Source organism: Salmo salar, chromosome ssa13, assembly GCF_905237065.1.
Source record: "Salmo salar chromosome ssa13, Ssal_v3.1, whole genome shotgun sequence".
Lineage (NCBI taxonomy): Eukaryota > Metazoa > Chordata > Actinopteri > Salmoniformes > Salmonidae > Salmo > Salmo salar.
In genome coordinates this window covers 14266941-14290106 of record NC_059454.1, presented here as the reverse complement: position 1 = coordinate 14290106, position 23166 = coordinate 14266941, and the positions used below count along the sequence as shown (strand labels likewise).

The following is a 23166-nucleotide window of genomic DNA, read 5'->3' as shown; positions in this document are numbered from 1 at the left end:
CTATAATTTGTAGAGGCTCATTTTGTTCTGATTCATTTTCATGAGTTTATAATAGTCAGTCAATACATCAGACACAGCCGCAAATAATCATGAAAAAAGGTCAAAATATTGATTTGCTTTAGTGCATTTTAATGTGTGCGTGTTTGTGTGTGTGTGTGTGTGTGTGTGTGTGTGTGGTGGCTAAATCTGGGTGAAGGGTTGCTATGAGATAGCTGGAGGCTTGGGTTGAGAAGCCATGGCACAGGTCATTAGATTGTCTTTTCACATTAGCATCTGTTGAATGGGATTAGCCATCCAGCCGAGTTTAAACCCTTGACATCCCACATGCACTGCCAACTAGAACACAGAGTGGCCATTACCAACACCCCCTCAAGTGTCTATCACACACGCTCGTCCCAGCGTTGGGTCTCCACGGCTGGGTTAAAAAATGTTTTTCTTATGGGCAACTTTCTATAGGAACATGACATAGGACCACACATTTAAACTCCTGAGTGGCGCAGAGGTCTAAGGCACTGCATCTTAGTGCTAGAGGTGTCACTACAGACCCTGGTTTGAATCCAGGCTGTATTACAACCGGCCGTGATTAGGAGTCCCATAGGGTGGTGCACAATTGGTCCAGCGTCATCCGGGTTTGGCTTGTGTAGGCCGTCATTGTAAATAAGAATTTGTTCTTAACTGACTTGCCTAGTTAAATAAAGGTAAACAAAAACGTAGACTACAATGTTAGATATTTAAGTGCATTGCTGACTTAATCTCCGGAGAGACTTCTCTCCGTTTTTTGTTGTTGCTTTTTGCAGACAGAGTATCAGCTTGGTATCTGGCAGATACACAGATGTTCATTTCAGAGTGTAAGAAGTTGTGTTTCGATTGATTTCCGTGACTGAAACACAATATCAGCATAGCCACAGACGTCAGAGGTCAATCTTCAAAGCTGGTATTTCCAGCACAGAATGTTCAGCAAAGTGCTTTCAAGTAAAGCACATTGTTTTTCATGTGATCACCAGAACATTTGTTGTATCTACATGTATGCTGCAATGACTGTGGTAAGTAAGCAGGCCTAATACAAAGATTTATTGTAAGTCCTTGTCACCAGAAATGAGTAGACATCAAATAAATACCTGTGAAAAAACATTTTACAATACCTGTTTCGTTAATTTTGAAAAGCTCATTATCCCATGTTACTATAGTGCCCCCTGTTGGTTAGTGCCGTCACACCATTGCACCACTTTGAACTTCAATTTGGTAATTACACTCTTAGAAGAAAAGAGTTCCAAAAAGGGTTCTTCAACTGTCCCCATAGGATAACTCTTCGAAGAATAATTTCTGGTTACAGGTGTAATCCTTCAGGGTTCCTCTGTGGAAAGGGTTCTACCTGGAACCAAAAATGGTTATTTATAGGCTTCTCCTATGGGGACAGCTGAAGAACCTTAGGTTAGGATCCAAAACCTGTGTAGTATCCAAAAACAATACCTGTCTCAGAATGGAAAGATGTTTCATAATATATATATATTTTTCATCAGTAATATCAATCACAATAAATAAAGAAGTGGTACAAATGATCTGAAAAATATACCAACTCAAACGGGTTATAAAAGAAAGATCACATAGAGGTGTTCACAGCAAGTTAAAAACCTCTATGAAAGAGCCCATTCCCACTGCTTCTAAAACATGTAAAACGTTGAATAAACTGGTATATGGCTGCTGTATCATCTCTCCACATGACTCCACTCTGCCGGGGTATCCCGGGGCCCTTTGGGTTTCTTAATGCGACAGTTGAACCCTGAGGAACAGTTGAGAAATGTGTTTGGGATTAGTTGAAGGCACCTGCAAGTACATCTAACAGTTTACATAGCCTTGTTTTGACATCCAGTCACAATTATCATGAGATTCTGAGGAAATGGATTTTACATTGGGTAGCTATACTGGCATGGGATAGTAACAGTAAAATGGCATTGGATAACAGTATCACAAACACAAGCAGATATTCACCCATGCTACCAGGAGTACAGCTGTTGGTCAGGTCTTTGATGGGATTTGAGACATATTCATAGTCATCTCCCGTCGAGGAATGATGCTCAGCTAGAGAAAAGCAAACAGTAAGAATCAGTAAAACATTTTTCCACATAAACAGCTCAATATGGCTGTCAAGGAATTGTTACTGTCAAGAAACTGAATGAAGATGGAAAACAAATATTGCTCCTTTGTGGTCAATGTACGACTCAAATTACTTTTCGCATTGATTTATTACTTAAAATGACAGTGTACGCCCTCGTAAATAAACATTACACAATTTCCCCAGTTTCACAGTATTGGACTGAGGTTACTAGATCTAGATTACAATGCTCTTCTAAAATACTGGATATTCTTTGCAGGGCATAATGACTAAAACAAAATCAGAGCTGGCCTCACATTGGTCTCCCTAAAATGCTCTCACCTGTGACCTGTTCATAGCCACTCTGTTCCTTCCCTAACGTGGCCTCAGCTAGCCTGTGATTGGCTGGTCTAGCTGTGTCATATATGGGTGAGGCTGCTGGAGGTGGATTGGCTGGAGGACATCTGCTCTTAGGCTTAACCGTGCTGTAGAGAGCAGTGGCGGGGCATTTCAGGGTGCCCAGCTCTGCGTTGTCATAGTGATGGAGAGCGGTCGGAAGAGCTGAGGAAGAGGCTGGTGACGGAAGCTGTTTGGACTTGTTGACCACAGCATAGGTGTCATCCATATTCTGCTGGCACAGTTGAGGCGCTCTGGGCTGCACACTAGAATTTCTAAAGAGGAGTAGACATTCATAATTCCATCAACAGTGAGAAGCTAAAAGTACAAATGTCACCTTATTGTTTTTGCTCTACACACTAGATGGCCATAACTATTATACAAATGACTGAATTTTCATTATCTAGTCTGTTTTCTTTCTGGGGCTTCCACAGTGGATTTTTACCATTAGTATATCGGTATAGAAAATAAGATTGACATTTTTAATCAATGTTACAATACTAATTTCCTACTGACTCTTTGACCATGTTAACAGAGATATAGATCATTTGTGTTTAAGCCTGTGATACGAGCTGACGGGTTCTTGGTAACAGTTGAACATCTGGGAGGGAGGAAAGAGGATGTGAAAGTGATGTTTAACAGCCCAGTGTGTCACTTCCTCAGCAGCATGATGAATGTTTAGTAGTACAGGAATGGTGAAATCCTTCTGATTCATGAATCATGTTTCCCTAAAGTTCTGTAAAATGTAACTAACAATAACTGGCTTAAAGTCCTTTTCACTTCACGATCTTCAACGTGTACGACAACACTGTATTTGAATATACAGTACATTTAGCAATATTAAAGGTGCACTATGCAGCAATCGCTCAGACATTTCCTGGTTGCTAAAACTAGCTTAATTTCAGTTTCTGTGACAAAACAAGCAAGTATATGTAATGCGTCTGTGTGTAGCTGGTGTAGAAGAGTCAGGCGCAGGACAGCAGATATGTGTAATGTCGCAATTTTACTCAATAAAAATAACAAACACATTAATAAATACAAGGCCACAAATACAGACCGCAATACAAAAAACAATCACTCACAAACAACCATGGGGGAACAGAGGGTTAAATAATGAACAAGTGATTGGGGGATTGAAACCAGGTGTGTAAAACAAAGACAAAACAAATGGAAAATGAAAAGTGGATCGGCGATGGCTAGAAGGCCGGTGACGTCGACCGCCGAACGCCGCCCGAACAAGGAGAGGGACCGACTTCAGCGGAAGTCGTGACAGTATAGTGTCATTGAATCATTGCACTAAACTGCTTGAAATATATGGTTGCTGATCATGGGCGTCTGTACGCCTATGAAGATATTCCATAAAAAATCTGCCATTTCCAGCTACAATAGTAATTTACAACATTAACAATGTCTACACTGTATTTCTGATCAATTTGGTGTGATTTTAAATGGACAAAATGTGCTTTTATTTCAAAACAAGGACATTTCTAAGTGACCCCAAACTTTTGAACGGTAGTGTATATTTGACCCAACAGTTACATACTGCAACTTTAATAGTGTTTTCTTGATTGTCAAGGCAGGTACATATCATATCTACTGTATTATGTAATAGTCTACTTAATCAATCAATCAAAATATGAATAAATGACTTGGTATTGATAAGCTTATGTACACTAAAACTATACACCTAACAAACACAAAACCCTGTTGTACAGCCAACTGAAATAGATGACAATGGAATCACTTGTACAAAACAGGAAGCTCCCTAAGTGTCTTTCTCTCTCTCTCTCTCTCTCTCTCTCTCTCTCTCTCTATCTGCCTCTCTCTCTCTCTCTCCCTCTCTTTCTCGCTCTCTCAAACTGAAAGTCAACATCTCCACATTGTATCGAAGCACCTTACTGTGGTATACCATTATCTCAGGCTGCTTATTAAAGTCAGAAACTGTTGCCATTGTGTGTATGTCGATGCACATCACACATCAGACTGAACAAAGAAAGAATACTCGCTCCTACCTTTTTTCAAGTGGCTGAGCGATGGCTGATGTTATCGGTGGAGAGGTCTTCACAAACTCAACGTCATCATAGAGAGGTTGGTTGCTCTAGTAACAACAAAATAAGCCGTTTAGGACCAGAGAGGTATAGGACTGTGTCTCTAAAGTTCAGGCTCTGTATGAAAATGTGTGAACAATCATCTTCTATGTGCCAATATTTGCATAGAGAGGAAGCGTGATGGCTGGTTTCCTGCGGAACATTTTTTTAGGTTATTTTTACTCCACTCATCACATTGAAATATCAGATGGAAGTATAATATGATCAGATTAAATGGATGACACAAGGAAAAGACAGGGCCTTTGATACTTACTATTTTTAATAACAGACAAACTGACATATTGTGAGCAGGCAGCCCAATTCTGATCTTTTGCCCAATTATTGGCAAAAGATCTGATCTGAGCGAGCAAAAGATCTGAATTGGGCTGCCTGTGTAAACACAGCATCTGACCGCAACACAGACGTGCCAATAATCCCCATAATACTACATGCCCTCTCATGTCTTATTGTTCTAGTAAAGCTTGCTTGAACATGAATGCTAGTACGGCATGTGTTGAATACTGTGTTGTATTTTGCCTTTAGAAAGGCTGACATCTGTCGGTTGGAGATAGCAATTACAAAAACCTGATAATTGTTTCTGTCTTACCTTGGTGAGATTCTGGTAGTTGTTCTCAGGTGACCGTAAAGCCTTCTCAAACATGTAAGCCACGGCAGAAAACACAAACTGATACTGCTCCTGGGTGGAAGGATGGAAAAAATATGATTGAAGACATCATTTCCACAGGAGAGAATAACAGTATTTAATGCATGATATATAACACCCTGCAGAAAATAAACACAATTTCTCACATGTAATTCTGTCTGATAATAAAATACCTTTGTCTGAACAGCTGATGGCCTCTGTCTCCTTAGTTCCACTACAATCTTCATGATATTGAAGTCTCCTTTGATTTGCTGGTGGAGAAATATGAGAATGCATTAGCCAAAACACTCAGACCCACCAACATTCTTTTTTTTTACAAGTATTATTGTTCTACAAAGGTCTTGTAAAACCGATTCCCTAAATGATGCCATCAATGTAATGCAGTGAACATAAGTAATACCTTTGTCACAAGAAGATCATGAACATAATCCAGGGCACAAATCACCCCTGTTCTTCCACAACCAGCACTGAAAATACAAAACACAACCAAATACATGACCTGCTCCATTCAGTCTCTGATAGTACTCAAACATTACCTGAGAAGTCCACAAGTCTGGATATGACACGGTGGGCCCCATCAGGTCCTGAATATTTAACATATCTCAATTTATCTTTATTTAACTAGGCAAGTCAGTTAAGAACAAATTCTTAAATACAATGACGGCCTACCCAGGCCAAACCCAGACGACGCTGGGCCAATTGTGCGCCGCCCTATAATGGCCGGTAGTGATACACCCCGGGATTGAGCCAGGGTCTGTAGTGATGCCTCTGGCACTGAGATGCAGTGCCTTAGACCTCTGCGCCACTCAGGAGCCCATCTAAATGGCATCATTAAGACGCATGTAGCACAAGGAGTACATGTGGCCTTGTGATAAACAACATTGAATGATATGCATTGATGAATTTTAATGGACATATGGATCATAGTCTGTTTCTGTGCGTGACAATTTCCTCTCGGAGCACAAGTCCACTGGGCAGACAGTAATCATAGGGGCTGTGCTGTATGTCATGTATTGGGGACAAACAGACCTGCAGTGGATGAGAACAGGGCTAGCGTTGTTTCCCTGGGCTTTGCGAGCCATATCCATCATTTCTAAAATACCACCAGCTGTGTATGGAATGTCATGATCAGGCCAAGCTGTGTATTGGAATTGAGAGACAGTCCGTGTTTCCTAGACAAACAGAAAACATGGTTTGCATATGACTTCACTGGCTCCCGCTCATTCAACTTCCTGGATACCAACACATAATGTGAGATTACCCAATGTGGATAATGATTGTTGGAAAATAACACTGATTTATTTTTCTACGATATTGAAGAATTCTTTGACTAGCCTGCTGGTGGAAAATAACACAAAATAATACCCTTTTCACAGTTGGACACTTACATTATGATATCTCACAGTCAGAGTCCTCAAGACGACTTCCTCATTTGGGTTGGATTCCTCAAGCTGTAAACACATGATAACATTTCAATTAAAAATGTTCTAGTGTTTCCTGAAACAGGTGCCTGTGATTTCATGCAGACAACAACATGTGGGTCAATATGCCATGAAATAACCAAACTGAGTAAACTTAGTACACAGGAACTGGATGTGGGGTAAAAAGGGAAGTCTTCATGAATATTCTCGGAAAACCCAGACTAAAAAACAACCCCACTGGGCAAACACTGGTTGAATAATTTCAATGATATGTCACTTAACCAATGTGAAATATACGTTAAATTGACATCTGTGCCTAGTGGGACAGCACTCTGTGCATGCTGGACTATTGGTAACATTGTGGGAGGCAACCCGTCTGTCTGGGACTACTCCTGAATAGTAATACAACTAAGAAGATAAATCTGGATCAACTGAAAGTTGTGTCAATGCTGCTAGAAATTCTCTGTGGTCTGTGTATCTTCACAGTATACAATATAATGAAGATATATCAACAAAAACGTACATTTGAGACAATAAAGGGACCAAAGGGGGTTGTTTCCTTGACAGTTGTCCAATAGCGCTCACACTTTTTCTAAAAAGAAGACAGTGAAAAAAAAAACCCATTATGAGTCAAGTGGACACAAGCACCAAAGTTGATAAACGATACAGTACAATAATATGTTCACACTTCCACTGTACCTTTTTTTAATAAAAAATGTGACTAAAAGGGCATTTACCTTTCCCATTTCAATTTCTCTGCAAGCCATGATTATGACCTAAAACAGGGAGAGGAATAGAGGTAATATTACATTTGGAGACAATTTTCCCATTCTTCATCTGTGCAACAGAGCTACTGTGCAAGCTGTACTACATTTATAGTCTATAGTATATGTCTGTCAGACATATCAGTGTGGATGACGGATCACCACCTCAAGCTGAACCTCGGCAAGACGGAGCTGCTCTTCCTCCCGGGGAAGGACTGCCCGTTCCATGATCTCGCCATCACGGTTGACAACTCCCTTGTGTCCTCCTCCCAGAGTGCTAAGAACCTTGGCGTGATCCTGGACAACACCCTGTCGTTCTCCACTAACATCAAGGCGGTGACCCGATCCTGTAGGTTCATGCTCTACAACATTCGCAGAGTACGACCCTGCCTCACACAGGAAGCGGCGCAGGTCCTAATCCAGGCACTTGTCATCTCCCGTCTGGATTACTGCAACTCGCTGTTGGCTGGGCTCCCTGCCTGTGCCATTAAACCCCTACAACTCATCCAGAACGCCGCAGCCCGTCTGGTGTTCAACCTTCCCAAGTTCTCTCACGTCACCCCGCTCCTCCGCTCTCTCCACTGGCTTCCAGTTGAAGCTCGCATCCGCTACAAGACCAGGGTGCTTGCCTACGGAGCAGTGAAGGGAACGGCACCTCCATACCTTCAGGCTCTGATCAGGCCCTACACCCAAACAAGGGCACTGCGTTCATCCACCTCTGGCCTGCTGGCCCCCCTACCTCTGAGGAAGCACAGTTCCCGCTCAGCCCAGTCAAAACTGTTCGCTGCTCTGGCACCCCAATGGTGGAACAAGCTCCCTCACGACGCCAGGACAGCGGAGTCAATCACCACCTTCCGGAGACACCTGAAACCCCACCTCTTTAAGGAATACCTAGGATAGGATAAAGTAATCCTTCTAACCCCCCCCCCCCCCCTTAAAAGATTTAGATGCACTATTGTAAAGTGGTTGTTCCACTGGATATCATAAGGTGAATGCACCAATTTGTAAGTAAATGTTATAGGAAAGCTGAATACAATCTTCCTTACCTTTACATCATACTGCCAAATCATTTGCCAGAAGTCAACCAAAGTGTGCCTCAGAGGTCCTTGGGTCGCAATGTATTTTCTGGTCTCTGTTGCACCCTAGAGGACAGACGACATATTGCAGAATAATCAGCTTCAGACCGAGCTGAATGAAATGCAATAGGACTTGCTGAATGAGAGAGGGCAATACCGTACTTTAATGAAGCTGGCGTTGATATAGTCAGAATCATTGTCATTCGTCAGTGGAGATAGGGGAACACGGGTCTGGTCATCTTTATAAAAATATATGAGTTTTTGTTCAGATAAGTTTAATATTAAGCAAGAATCTAATTTTCAATTACAGTAAAAACCACTAACGTTTTTTAAGTCTCCATCATTGCGCTTACATGGTAAAATGTCTTTGTAACGATTCTTCTTTACATTTTCCTTCAGTGCCCCGGCTTTCGTCGTAAGGCCAAGATCTTTCTTGATGATGGAAGTCCGATCACGGATATTCTACAAACACAAAGAGACATGGAAGCTGAGATGAGGTTAGGAGCAACTTTCCTGATTGTGAAACTGTAATTAAGTAGACGTAGATTGAGAGCAGAAACCTTGAATGTAGGAAGTCTCAGGTAGGGTCCAACGAAACCAATCTTTACACATTAGTAACCACATACTAGCCATATTCCCTCAGCCCTTTTGTCACAAAAAAAAAAAACGATCTACACAAAATACTCTGTAATGTCGAAGTGGAAGAAAAATTCTAACGTTTGTTAAATATGAATAAAAAATAAATGACAAATATATCTTGATTAGATAAGTATTCAAACCCCTGAGTCAATACATGTTAAAATTACTTTTGGCAGCGATTCCAGCTGTGTCTTTCTGGGTAAGCCTCTAAGAGCTTTATACACCAGGATCTTACAATATTTGCACATTATTCTTGTACATTTTTTTCAAGCTCTGTCAAGTTGGTTGTTGATCATTGCTAGACAGCCATTTTCAAGTCTTGCCATAGATTTTCAAGATGATTTTAGTTAAAACTGTAACTAGGCCACTCAGAGGAACATTCAATATCATCTTGGTAAGCAAATCCAGTGAATATTTGGACTTGTCCTTTAGGTTATTGTCCTGCTGAAAGGTGAATTCATCTCCCAGTGTCTGGTGGAAAGCAGACTGAATCACGTTTTCCACTAGAATTTTGCCTGCGTTTAGTTCCAATACGTTTCTTTTTTATCCTGAAAAACTTCCCAGTCCTTAACGATTACAAGCATACCCATAACATGAAAATATGAAATGAATATGGAAAGTGGTACTCATTAATGTGTTTTATTTGATTTGCCCAAAACATAACACTTTGTATTCAGGACAAAAACGTAATTGTTTTGCCAAATGTTTTGCAATATTACTTTAGTGTTTTAGTGTTTTGCAACCCTGTGTATTACTTTAGTGTTTTACAACCCTGTTCCTGGAGAGCTACCCTCCCGTAGGTTTTCACTCCAACCCCAGTTGAAGATAAATATTACAATCAGGTGGGCTAAATTAGGGTTAAAGTTAAAACCTACAGGACAGTAGCTCTCCAGAAACACGGTTGGAGAGCTGTGCTTTAGTGCCTTGTTGCAAACAGGATGCACGTTTTGGAATATTTTTATTCTGTACAAGCTTCCTTATTTTCACTCTGTCAATTAGGTTAGTACTGTGGAGTAACTACAATGTTGTTGATCCATCCTTAGTTTTCTCCTATCACAGTCATTAAACTCTGTGACTGTTTTAAAGTCACCATTGGGGTGAAATCCCTGAGCGGTGTCCTTCCTCTCCGGCAACTGAGTTAGGAAGGACACCTGTTTCTTTGTAGTGACTGGGTGTATTGATATACCATCCAAAGTGTAATTCATAACTTCACCATGCTCAAAGGGATATAATTATTATTTTTATTTTTTATTACCAATAGGTGCCCTTTGCGAGGCATTGGAAAACCTCCCTGGTCTTTGTGGTTGAATCTGTGTTTGAAATTCACTGCTTGACTGAGGGACCTTACAGAATACAGATAATTGTATGCGTGGCATACAGAGATGAGGTAGTAATTCAACAATCATGTTAAACACTATTATTGCACACAGAGTGAGTCCATGCAACTTATTATGTGACTTGTTAAGCACATTTTTACTCCTGAACTTATTTAGGCTTGCCATAACAAATGGGTTCAATACTTATTGACTCAAGAGATTTCAGCTTTTCAGTTTCAATTAATTTGTAAACATTTAGAAATGTAATCAATTTTAAATTCAGTCTTTAACACAACAAAATGTGTAAAAAAATCAAGGAGTGTGAATACTTTCTGAAGGCACTGCATGTGATAACGTAACCGGTGTGAAATGGCTAGCTAGTTAGCTGTGTGTGCTAGTGGCAGTTCAATTGCTGACGTCACTAGCGCTGAGACCTTGAACTAGTTGATTCCCTTGCACTGCGGCTTTTGTTGAGCGACAGGTAACGATGCTCCGTGGGAGGCAGTTGCTGTGTTCATAGGGTCCCAAGTTCAAGACCAGATTTGGGTGAAGATAGGGACGGAAGTTATACTGATACAATATCTCAGCGTTCCCCATGCCATAATATAGACATAATTACATTATTACATTACCACCATTTCTCACTTTGCACATTCTTAGTCCCTTAGTCTCCAACAAACTAACTAACATGGTCCAAGCACACCAAGACAGTCGTGAAGAGGGCACAACAAAAATATTTTCCCCCTCAGGAGACTGAAAAGATTTGTCATGGGTCCTCAGATTTCAAAAGGTTCTACAGCTGCACCATCGAGAGCACCCTGACGAGTTGCATCATTGCCTGGTATGGCAACTACTCGGCCTCTGACCGCAAGGCACTACAGAGGGTAGTGCGTACGGCCCAGTACATCACTGGGGCCAAGCTTCCTGCCATCCAGGACATCTACACCAGGCGGTGTCAGAGGAAGGCCCTAAAAATTGTCAAAGACTCCAGCCACCATAGTCAAAGACTGTTCTCTCCGCTACAGCACGGAAAGCTGTACTGAAGCGCCAAGTCTAGGTCCAAGAGGCTTCTAAACAGCTTCTACCCCCAAGCTATAAGACTCCTGAACATCTAATCAAATGGCCACCCAGACTATTTGCATTGCCCCCCCCCCCCCCCTCTTTTACGCTGCTGCTACTCTCTGTTATTGTCTATGCCAAGTCACTTTAATAACTCTACCTACATGTACATATTACCTCAATTACCTCAGCTAACCGGTGCCCCGCACATTGTACCCCCTGTACATAGCCTCGCTATTGTTATTTTACTGCTGCTCTTTAATTATTAGTTACTTTTATTTATTTTTTCTTCTTAAAACTGCATTGTTGGTTAAGCGTTTGTAAGTAAGCATTTCACTGTTGTATTTGGCGCATGTGACAAATACAATTTGATTTGATTTGAATGAGGCTGGTTAGAAAATAGTTCACATGTATTACTATTTCGGTCATTAATTTAACGTACAAACAGTCAACAGAATCATGTTTATTGAAAACAACCTGACGCTGGCATGTGAAAGCACTGGCAGCCCTCACAATGGAACATTGTCAATAAAGAATCTTACGCAACAGTTTACTAGCTGCAACAAGGAAATGTTTCCCATATTGGCCTCAGTGTTAATAAATAACTTACTTTTGAACTTTGGAAGCTAAATTAGGAAAAATAAGGACTAGCCTATCTTAACACTTACAGAGGTTCAAATGTAAGAAGAACAATAGCCTACAGTAGTTTAACAAAATATACTTCTGCAAATGTTGCTATTCAGTTCAGTGTAATGTCAAAACAAAACTAAATAAGCAAGGTTCACTTCTGTATGTGCCTTAAAGACAGATGCAACTGATTTGAAAGAAGGTTTTTGTTAATTGCATTCAAGTTACAACATGCATTGCATTATACTATACAGAAAGCAAGTAGCCAACATGATTTGCAGATTTAACATTCAAACAAACAATTCAGTAGCCTACTTTTCCTTTGTTTAATCATCATACCTCTCAGGTATACTACCCTTATCTACAACAGTGTATGATGTGCAGCCTGTGATGTTGTACATCATGCACAGTGTACACACAATCTTTAGCCATTCTTCAACCAGTTATTTGCAATCAATAGATTAATACAATTGCAATGTAAAAGTCCCATGAAGTGCTGTGCACATGCCTTAAATAAATAAAAACATTTAATCTGAAAATATTACCTGGTCTTATTGTCTTTCTATGGGAATTAATTATAACCTGAGAATATACCATGGGTATGTGACCAATAACAGTTGATTTGAATTGATATACAGGTATGGTGATTCTCACTTACACTATACTCCGATGAGATGATGCCCTCTGCTCTGCTGTCATCTGTCAAGGACATCTGACCTACGAACCTCGATAGGTGCTCCATCCGTGCGGCGGCTAGGGATGTCAATTTAACTTTTTAAATGGCATGCAGTGGGCGGCCACTACATCAATACAACAATTCTAAACAAACGCAGAGCGCCTTGCCACACCAATCTCTAGTGCGATGATTAGCCTAGGTTCCGCGTGTACCTCTTGGAACGTTCCTTATCCTTGTCACTGTGAGGCAAGTCATGTACATTTCCGCATTGAAAGCTACTGGCTTATTTATTGGAGTCAAAACAGGGGAGGAACTTTCACATAAACTTCAATACACAACTACTACAACAGATGGAACAATGTATAGCATATTTATTCTTTGCCAACAAGAATATTCAAAGCATCTTCAAAAAGCATTCAACGCATTTTCAAAAGCTCTATTATTTTACATTAGTTGTACATTTAATGTGTTATTATAAAGTTGTCAAGCAGGCTATCAATGCATGAATCACATTTAGATTAATAGGGAGTCCTAAAACTTGCAGCCTGATAATATTATCAGGGATATTAATTAGCCTGACACTTTCTAAAAAAGATATCCTATGTGGTTATTTACATTGTCCATATATTAGTAAACACGTCAGAGATGAGGATCAGCCTATTTTTGTTGTATTCCAGGGTGTGCTCGGCTAGTATTCTGAGCAGATGAAACCAACGTGCAGACAATTCACCGCCAGGAAACTTCAGTGATTTTACTATGTCTGTGTTATATGGGTGTTTATTCTACTGCTATAGCCTACACTTCGAATTGGAGAAGGGCGGCATATCGATGCATGGTTTATTGTAACGGTTCCATCAGAACATGCCTCCTCAACAACACGTGCATTTTGTTTTTCAGACGCAATGATAAAAAGAAAATGGCTAGCCTATCTGTCTCCAAATTCACACAGCCACCAAAACAGAGACTGTAAAAAGGATTGTCAACTCAACAGTGACACTGAAATGTTGGTTCAAACACAATCGCGGTGCAACACTTCCCCTCTGCCTCTGGAAAACGCGCAGCCATAGTAAATAACAGGTGGAGGCGCGTTCTCGTCATTCTTGTGCGGTGATACTGATGGTTTGTTGACAGCAGCATGGGATAATTGGTTCGAATCCAGGCTATATCACACCTGTCCGTGATTTGGAGTCCCATAAGGCTGCGCACAATTGGCCGTGCGTCGTCCGGGGTAGGCCATCATTATAAATAAGAATTTGTTCTTAACTGAGTTGCCTGGTTACATTCTTTTTAAAGCTACAGTTGGCAACAACTATTATCCCCGACGCTACTACTAGATGGCGCTGTACTGGTAGCCATGCATTAGCAACAACCATACAAACAATTAGTCTCAACAAACCATCAGTATCATAGCACCTACAACCAATCACAGCGAACAAACAATTACTTCAAATGGACTAATAAACTCACAGTTTACAATCACGTGGTAATTCAGTGCTAGAGGCACCTCAATTGTGTGTCACTTACGCAATAAGTCTGGAGGACAATATACCACGGCTAAGGGCTGTTCTTATGGGATGCAGAGTGCCTAGACGCAGCCCTTAGACGTGGTATATTGGCCATATATCACAAACCCCTGAGGAGCCTTATTGCTATTATAAACTGGTTACCAACTTAATTAGAGCAGTAAAACTAAATGTTTTGTCATACCCTGTTATACGGTCTGATAAACCTTGGCTTTCAGCCAATCAGAATTCAGGCCTCAAACCACCCAGTTTATAAAATGGCGTTATGGATCTGGACTCCCAGGACTCCACCTACTGGACAGGTGTGATTATTGCAATGACAATACCTTGCTATGGAGTAATGTTTAGATTAGGGAAAATTGTGATAGTGCACTCCCTCCCTCATCTAAAAGCCAAGACGTCGGATACATTTACATTTCTATATACGTCGTGTTTTCCATAAGGATATGCAGAATGGCATGAAAGTATAGCCTATTCCAAAGGGCACCACTGTCACACAGGACCTCTGCTAATAGCGGAGTCCTTCCTAGCTCCTTGAGTGAAGATGGCGCAGGCACTATCAGAGGAGGAGTTCCATCGGATGCAGGTAGCTAGGTTGACAGCTGTCCATGTTTAATGCCTGTTGTTTCAAATTTGCTGTCACCTTCAGAGTATTTCCTGAAAAGGGGATTTTCCGTCAAGCTGTCCAGAGCTAAACTACGGAACGGTAAAGCATACGTGGTAGCTTCCCTTACTAGCTAGGCCAACATTGCAACCCAGGGATGTGGCTAGCTATGTTGATAGTGTCAGCAGTCATTACTATTCCAATAGCAACAGGCAGTTGGTCATATCGTTTTAGTATTCTATACAAACATACACATGTGGTAATCCCAATAGTTTACTTTGTTCAAATAACATTAGCTAGCTAAATAGCTAGCTAACGTTAGTTGGTTTGCGAGTTAACCGTTAACTAGCTTAAATCGCTAGTCTAGCTAGTTAGCTTGAAATGACATACTCTGGTCTTCATTAATCTTCATGACAATATCTTATTAATGGCAAAGTTATCTTCCTGTTAGCTATTGATTTCAAACATACGTGTCTGATAGTTGTGTGCTGTTTTTGTTACTATTTTTATAAATACATTCAGTGAAAACTATAACGTTAGCTAGCTAGTTAATTTCGCGTAACTAATAGCTTTCCAAGACTTATTATGGGTCACGGGTTTGGTCATTCAACGTTAGCCTAATGCCTGCTCGCAGCTTTTTTGGACTGGACGCCATTCACTGTTTATTATAATGGGGGTGTTCGTTTTTCCAAATCAGATAGTGCCCATAGCTAGCTAGCCTAGATAATGCATTGCTTGTTCATCTGAAGTCACCTGAATCAGATTATGTGTTGAGTCTGATGTTTTAATGTTTAATTAAGTTGACCCTTTATACAGGCTTAAACCAACTCCGTGACTTTGTGGTTAGTGTCCCTTACCAAAGACTCAAAACATGGGACCTGATGCCCCTCTGCTTGGCACTCAGAATTAAGGAGATGGACTGGGGGTAAGGCCCTGCTACAGACTAGCGTCCTGTCCAGGGGGTATACTTGTACATTAGGCTGCCTCACCCTACAGAAACAGGAGATGGGCTTCTGCCCTATGTGCCGTTCTAGCTCTGACAAGGCTAACTGGTCAAAGGCTTTTACGTGTTTTGGTGTAATGTCATCCCCTCCTATAACCTTTTTGTTGTTTTCCAGGCTCAGCTTTTAGAGCTGAGGACACAGAACTACCAACTTTCTGATGACCTGCGGAAGAACACAACTGGTAAGGAGCAGCAGCTCGTAATATAAATATGTTCTGGAGCTCAGTTGGTGCCCTTGAACTGGGATCAATGTTTACTGCTAAAATGAATACAGCATTGCAATGCAACTCCAGGATGGACTTCAGATTTAGTCTCCCTCTTAATGCAAGTTTGTGGTGTGTGTAGTAACCCATGTGATGCACTGTATCTAACTTCAAAATGGGTTAGTTATGTCTCTGATTGAAAAGAAGAAACTAGGCTCTGGGGATATTCAATATTTTAGTGTTGATTTCTATTCCAGAGCTGAATGCTGTTCGTCTGAAGACTGTGACCTTAGAGAAGGATTACATCAAAGCACAGAAGGTATAGCAAGCAAATCTACATTTTGATTAAAACCGTCATAATAGGGCTGTGGAGTTTAATGCACTGAAACTCAAGGCATCATGTTTGAGACAGAATAAATGTTACTGTTGTTTGTGATTCTATTCTGATTAGCTTTCTGTTTTATCTTCAGGCTCTGAATAAAAGCAAGAAAGCTCAGGTGGGTTACTTGCATCGTATAAAACTCTTACAAAGCTGTCTAAAATGATCTTGACAAGCTAGTATGAACATTAGCTTGCTATACATGTTATATGCCATAATAACTATTACTCCTGTTTACATGTATATATTACCATATACTTTTTTATAGTATTTTTTTTTTGCACTGGCTTAAGGCACACTCACTAGACTCTAGCCACACAATCACACGTACTACATTGACACTCCAACACCCACACATACTTTCTCACTTTTAACATATGTTTCTGCTATACAGTTGAAGTCGGAATTTTACATACACTTAAGTTTTTCAACCACTCCACAAATTTCTTGTTAACAAACTATAATTTTGGCAAGTCGGTTAGGACATCTACTTTGTTCATGACACAAGTCATTTTTCCAACAATTGTTTACAGACAGATTATTTCACTTATAATTCACTGTATCACAATTCCAGTGGGTCAGAAGTTTACATACACTAAGTTGACTGTGTTTTTAAACAGCTTGGAAAATTCCAGAAAATGATGTCATGGCTTAAGAAGCTTTTGATTGGCTAATTTACATAATTTCAGTCAATTGGAGGTGTACCTGTGGATGTATTTCAAGTCCTACCTTCAAACTCAGTGCCTCTTTGCTTGACATCATGGTCAAATCAAAAGAAATCAGCCAAGACCTAAAAAAAAAAATGGTAGACCTCCACAAGTCTGGTTCATCCTTGGGAGCAATTTCCAAATGCCTGAAGGTACCACGTCCATATGTACAAACAATACTACGCAAGTATAAACACCATGGGACCACGCAGCTGTCATACTGCTCAGGAAGGAGATGCGTTTCTGTCTCCGGGAGATGAATGTACTTTGGTGCGAAAAGTGCAAATCAATCCCAGAACAACAGCAAAGGACCTTGTGATGATGCTGGAGGAAACAGTTACAAAAGTGTCTATATCCACATTAAAACGAGTCCTATATCGACATAACCTGAAATGCCGCTCAGCAAGGAAGAAGCCACTGCGGCAAACCCGGCATTAAAAACGCCAGACTACGGTTTGCAACTGCACATGGGGACAAAGATCGTACTTTTTGGAGAAATAATCTGATGGAACAATAATAGAACTGTTTGGCCATAATGACCATCGTTATGTTTGGAGGAAAAAGGGGGAGCCTTGCAAGCCCGAAGAACACCATCCCAACCGTGAAGCACAGGGGTGGCAGCATCATGTTGTGGGGGTGCTTTGCTGCAGGAGGGACTGGTGCACTTCACAAAATGGATGGAAAATGATCTGGATATATTGGAGCAACATCTCGACATCTGTCAGGAAGTTAAAGCTTGGTCTCAATTCGGTCTTCTAAATGGACAACAACCCCAAGCATACTTCCAAAGTTGTGGCAAAATGGATTAAGGACAACAAAGTCAAGGTATTGGAGTGGCCATCACAAAGTCCTGACCTCAATCCTATAGAACATTTGTGGGCAGAACTGAAAAAGTGTGTGATAGCAAGGAGGCCTACAAACCTGACTCAGTTACACCAGCTCTGTCAGGAGGAATGGGCCAACATTCACCTAACTAACTGTGGGAAGCTTGTGGAAGGCTACCTGAAACGTTTGACCCAAGTTAACCAATTTAAAGGAAATGCTACCAAATACGAATTGAGTGTATGTAAACTTCTGACCCACTGGGAATGTGATGATATAAATAAAAGCTGAAATAAATCATTCTCTTTACTATTATTCTGACATTTCACATTCTTAAAATAAAGTGGTGATCCTAACTGACCTAAGACAGGGGATTTTTACTAGGATTAAATGTCAGGAATTTTGAAAAACTGAGTTTAAATGTATTTGGTTAAGATATGTAAACTTCCGACTTCAAATGTATATCCTGATTGCCTAGTCACTTTTACCCCTACCTACATGTACATACTGTGTTACCTCAACTACCTCGTACCCCGGCACATTTAATCGGTACTGGTACTCCTTGTATATAACCTCGTTGTTATTATTATTTTGTGTTACTATTTTCTTACTTTTTAACTCTGCATTGTTGGGAGTGGGCTCGTAAGTAAACATTTCACGGTAAAATCTACATCTGTTGTATTTGGCGCATGTAACCAATAGAATGTGTTTTTGATTTAGAAAATGATTTATATATTTCTCCTACCAGTCACTTTCAGCACTGTTTACATGTATACCCACCTATCACGCCTACACTGACAATGTTACACACTCACACTGACACCCATGCACTGACACATACATACATACACACTCACCACCACGCACAAACCCACCCAACACTTAAGTCTTCTGCATGCTTCGGTTGGGCTGGTGCTTAGCCGTTAGCGAACCGGACGTGTGTGCTCAAATGCTCCCTTAAAGACCTTCACTTCAAAAACGAGGAAAAAGTGGCATTAGTACTGTCTGTCATTTTGGGGCGGCAGGTAGCCTAGTGGTTAGAGCGTTGGGCCAGTAACCAGCAGGTAGCTGGATCGAATCCCCGAGCTGAAAAGGTAAATCTGTCGTTCTGCTCCTGAACAAGGCAGTTAACTGTTCTCACTGTTCTCCAGTAGGCGTCATTGTAAATAAGAATTTGTTCTTAACTGACTTGCCTAGTTAAATAAAAGTTACATTTTTAAAAAGTTTGTTTTTTGTCGAAAGAGGTCTTAGAATGAGCATGAAAACGATTAATTTGTTGAATGATAACAAACACTTCATTGAAGAATCCCGACTGTTGACCAATCACCGATGAAGGGGTGTAGACTTCGGCTACTGACTTCGTCTTGGCTGGAGAAATAATTACGTGTGCACGACAGACGGAAATAAACCTTGCTGAAGACCAAAACCAACAAAAAAAGTCACAAAATGTCGTCATAATATATGCGCAAACTGTTTGAGATGGGAAACATGCGGACGTCTTTATGCTGCTCCCATACTGTTTATTATTATAATTATTTATCCTGCTACCAGTCACTTTCTGCTAATTCTTGCCCACATGTACATACTGTCTCCCTCCCTGCACATTTTAAAGTTGGTACTGACCATATATATATAGATAGCTTGCTCTCTTATTTTTGTTTTATTTCATTAGTTCTACTATTCGTTTTTTTATATTGAATACTACACTGTTGGGTAGGGCTTGCAAGTTAAGCATATCACTGTACTTGTGCATGTGACAAGTAAAACGTGAAACTTAATGGATAGAGAAACTACCTCCAATGAAGTCAAAGAGATTATTCCCAAGCACAGGTAGAGAACATAGGACACACTCCTTTTGTATGTTAACTTCATTTCATGCATTTACTCATTAGGTTCTTCCTCATCTTCAGTGACTAGCATAGGTATATGGTGTATATGGGCCTGATTTATAATTCATTTTATATTAATGCAGTCAACATTCCTCTCTGCTGTTTAAATATGCATATTTAACCTTTCCCCAGAGTATTTTAGATGATTTGGAAACGTTTTGGAAAATCTGATTTGTGGAGGCACATCAAAGTATGATATTGAAGTAGAGCAATGTCCTCTAACTTATTCACCATTCTTTCTAATCAGCAAAGTACGTTGTCGTTGTCGTTTTTTGTGAGAGTATTCAATCTAGAAATGTGGGGATGATGAAGTCGTCATCCTGTGTGAGAGTGCCTACTTTCTGTTTACATGGATTGGTTGTTTGTCTGGTGTGTGCGCTCAGGAGGTGGATGCCTTACTCAGTGAGAACGAGATGCTGCAAGGCAAGCTGCACAGCCAAGAGGACGACTTCAGACTTCAAAACAGCACCCTGATGCAGGAGCTGTCCAAGGTACTGGATCTCCCCTGCTCCCGCACATGCCATTGTTTCAGAAGAGGGTCCTTGTAAATGAAGATGTGATTTAGGCCTATCCTATGTCTAGCTTGTATAACATAAAGGCCCCACCTTCCTGATCACATTTCATGATTATAATACAGAACTATTCGTCATTTATTGCATTCCCCTGTTTAGTTATGTACTCAGATAGAGGAGCTACAACATGAAATCAAAGAGCTAAAGGATGGCAAGGGGCTGCAGGCTGAATCCTCCGGTCCCATCTCCATCTCTGTGGAAGGAGAGTTACTGCGCCTCCAGGCAGAGAACACTGCCCTTCAGAAAAAGATGACGGGTATGCTTATGTTGGTTATCGTTGTAGAAAATCAACATTTTCAAAGGCATTTCTTAGATGAGATGTATCTGGTAATGGCAACACATCATCAGTTAAAAGAAAGAAATCTCTACTAACCCTATTTAACATTGCTGTGTTTTCCCCTCAGCCCTTCAGGAGCGCCATGAGAGTGAGATAAAGAGCCCGATGGGTGCGGAGGTCAGTGAAACCAAAGCCTCAGAGACCGACGGCCCGGCTGACACCAACGGTGTCCAGTTGCACTCTGACGTCAGTGAGAGCAGGGAGGACTCTGCAGCCGGAACCAATGACAGACTGGAACAGGTGACATCAAACACATTTTTCAAGGGAACTGCCATTTTGAAAATATCCTCAGATGCACTTCCACTGTTGTATCAGGCGTACATAAATGTATACGCCGGTCGTTGTTGTTCATTGAGCTGGTTGCTCTATTCAACATACAAAAGGCTCTGTTTATTCTGTCCTTTATGATGTACCTGTATGTTTCTACATCATATTAAACCGTTACAGTATGGAACGCAAACTGCCGTATTTCAACACATGAATCAGCCCCTATTTAGATCAAGCCTTTGCATTATACATGGAGGTTGGTTTTCTGTGTATTTGTTATTTAATTACAAGATTATTTGACAAACGACCCCATATTTAGATTACGTTTTTGAATTATGGATGCAGTATGGCATTGTGTTGAGTTGTCCTTAAATTAATTTCCTTTTGGGTTTTTTTCCAGGCAGAGGCAAAGTGTGCCAAACTGGAACAGCGAGTGACTGAGCTAAGCGGTGAGTTGAGTCTTTTCTTATTGAGAATATATCTTCAGAATTAGTCTGGAAAGCCTAGTAGAGCAATAATAAAGTTTAATCTTTCCCCCTTGGTTGTGCTACTTTACAAGAGTGAGTGACATAATTAATTGACATCTTTGTTAACAACGTTGACTCCCAGCACTAGAGGTCGCCCGACCGATTATGATTTTTCAACACCGATACCAATTATTGGAGGACCAAAAAAAGCCTATACCGATTTTTTTTTGATTTTTTTATATATATGTATTTGTAATAATGACAATCACAACAATACTGAATGAACAATGAACACTTTTATTTTAACTTAATATAATACATCAATTAAATCTATTTAGTCTCAAATAAATAATGAAACATGTTCAATTTGGTTTAAACAATGCAAAGGCACAGTATTGGAGAGGAAAGTAAAAGTGCAATATGTGCCATGTAAAAAAGCTAACGTTTAAGTGCCTTGCTCAGAACATGAGAACATATGAAAGCTGGTGGTTCCTTTTAACATGAGTCCTCAATATTCCCAGGTAAGAAGTTTTAGGTTGTAGTTATTATAGGACTATTTCTTTCTATACCATTTGTATTTCATATACCTTTGACTATTGGATGTTCTTATAGGCACTATAGTATTGCCAGCCTAATCTCGGGAGTTGATAGGCTTGAAGTCATAAACAGCGCTGTGCTTGAATCATTGCGAAAAGCTGCTGGCAAACGGAGTAAAGTGTGGTTTGAATTAATGCTTACGAGCCTGCTGCCGCCTACCACCTCTGTCAGACTGCTCTATCAAATATCAAATCATAGACTTAATTATAATATAATAAACACACAGAAATACGAGCCTTAGGTTAATATGGCCAAATCCGGAAACTATCATTTCAAAAACAAAACGTTTATTCTTTCAGTGAAATACGGAACGGTTCCGTCTTTTTTCGAACGGGTGGCAACCCTAAGTCTAAATATTGCTGTTACATTGTACAACCTTCAATGTTATGTCATAATTATGTACAATTCTGGCAAATTAATTACGGTCTTTGTTAGGAAGAAATGATTTTCACACAGTTCGCAACGAGCCAGGCAACCCAAACTGCTGCATATACCCTGACTCTTCTTACACTGAACGCAAGAGAAGTGACACAATTTCAGGCACCGCATTGATTATATGCAACGAAGGACAAACTAGTTAAACTCATAATATCATCAACCATGTGTAGTTAACTAGTGATTATGTTAAGATTGTTTATAATAAGTTTAATGCTAGCTAGCAACTTACCATGGCTCCTTGCTGCCTGCACTCGCGAAACAGGTGGCCAGTCTGACACGCAGTCTCCTCGTGGATTGCAATGTAATCGGCCATAATCGGCCAAACATGCCGATTTACCGATTGTTATGAGAACTTGAAATCAGCCCTAATTATTCCGATTAATCGGTCGACCTCTACCCAGCACCAAATGTTGCTTAAATAATTTAACCGCTGGTTTCCTTCCAATCTGATAGGACATAATCCAGTTCACTGTTCCCCAATGCAGGCTCTGTGGGGCATGTGTCCAGCAGGCATCTAGCTTTTGTTTACAGCATGTCAGAG

The 23166-nt window shown here is 40.5% G+C and overlaps 2 protein-coding genes across 5 annotated transcripts in view; one reads left to right on the top strand and one right to left on the bottom strand.

Moving 5' to 3' along the window:
* Positions 1-1056: 1056 nt before the first annotated feature.
* Positions 1057-13088, bottom strand: ptpn18 (protein tyrosine phosphatase non-receptor type 18). Its single transcript, XM_045692971.1, has 15 exons — positions 12800-13088; positions 8854-8962; positions 8663-8739; positions 8471-8566; positions 7398-7436; positions 7184-7252; positions 6628-6690; positions 6269-6411; positions 5640-5706; positions 5413-5490; positions 5183-5272; positions 4501-4586; positions 2435-2763; positions 1990-2079; positions 1057-1780 (listed from the first exon to the last, which is right to left on the bottom strand). The coding sequence occupies exons 1-15, from the start codon at positions 12881-12883 to the stop codon at positions 1707-1709; spliced, it is 1494 nt and encodes a 497-aa protein (XP_045548927.1). The 5' UTR covers positions 12884-13088; the 3' UTR covers positions 1057-1706.
* Positions 13089-14630: 1542 nt separating this feature from the next.
* Positions 14631-23166, top strand: part of LOC106566491 (GRIP1-associated protein 1) — an 80998-nt gene continuing 72462 nt past the window's right edge. Inside the window, exons 1-8 of one of the 4 annotated variants that reach the window (XM_014134569.2) lie at positions 14631-14926; positions 16063-16129; positions 16408-16469; positions 16621-16647; positions 20331-20438; positions 20619-20775; positions 20924-21096; positions 21524-21572. In XM_014134569.2, the coding sequence (XP_013990044.2) occupies positions 14885-14926; positions 16063-16129; positions 16408-16469; positions 16621-16647; positions 20331-20438; positions 20619-20775; positions 20924-21096; positions 21524-21572 (685 nt within the window). In that variant the 5' untranslated portion in view covers positions 14631-14884. Of the gene's footprint in view, positions 15047-16062; positions 16130-16407; positions 16470-16620; positions 16648-20330; positions 20439-20618; positions 20776-20923; positions 21097-21523; positions 21573-23166 lie in introns of all 4 variants that reach the window. The other 3 variants (XM_045692969.1, XM_045692968.1, XM_045692970.1) reach the window with 3 other exon arrangements.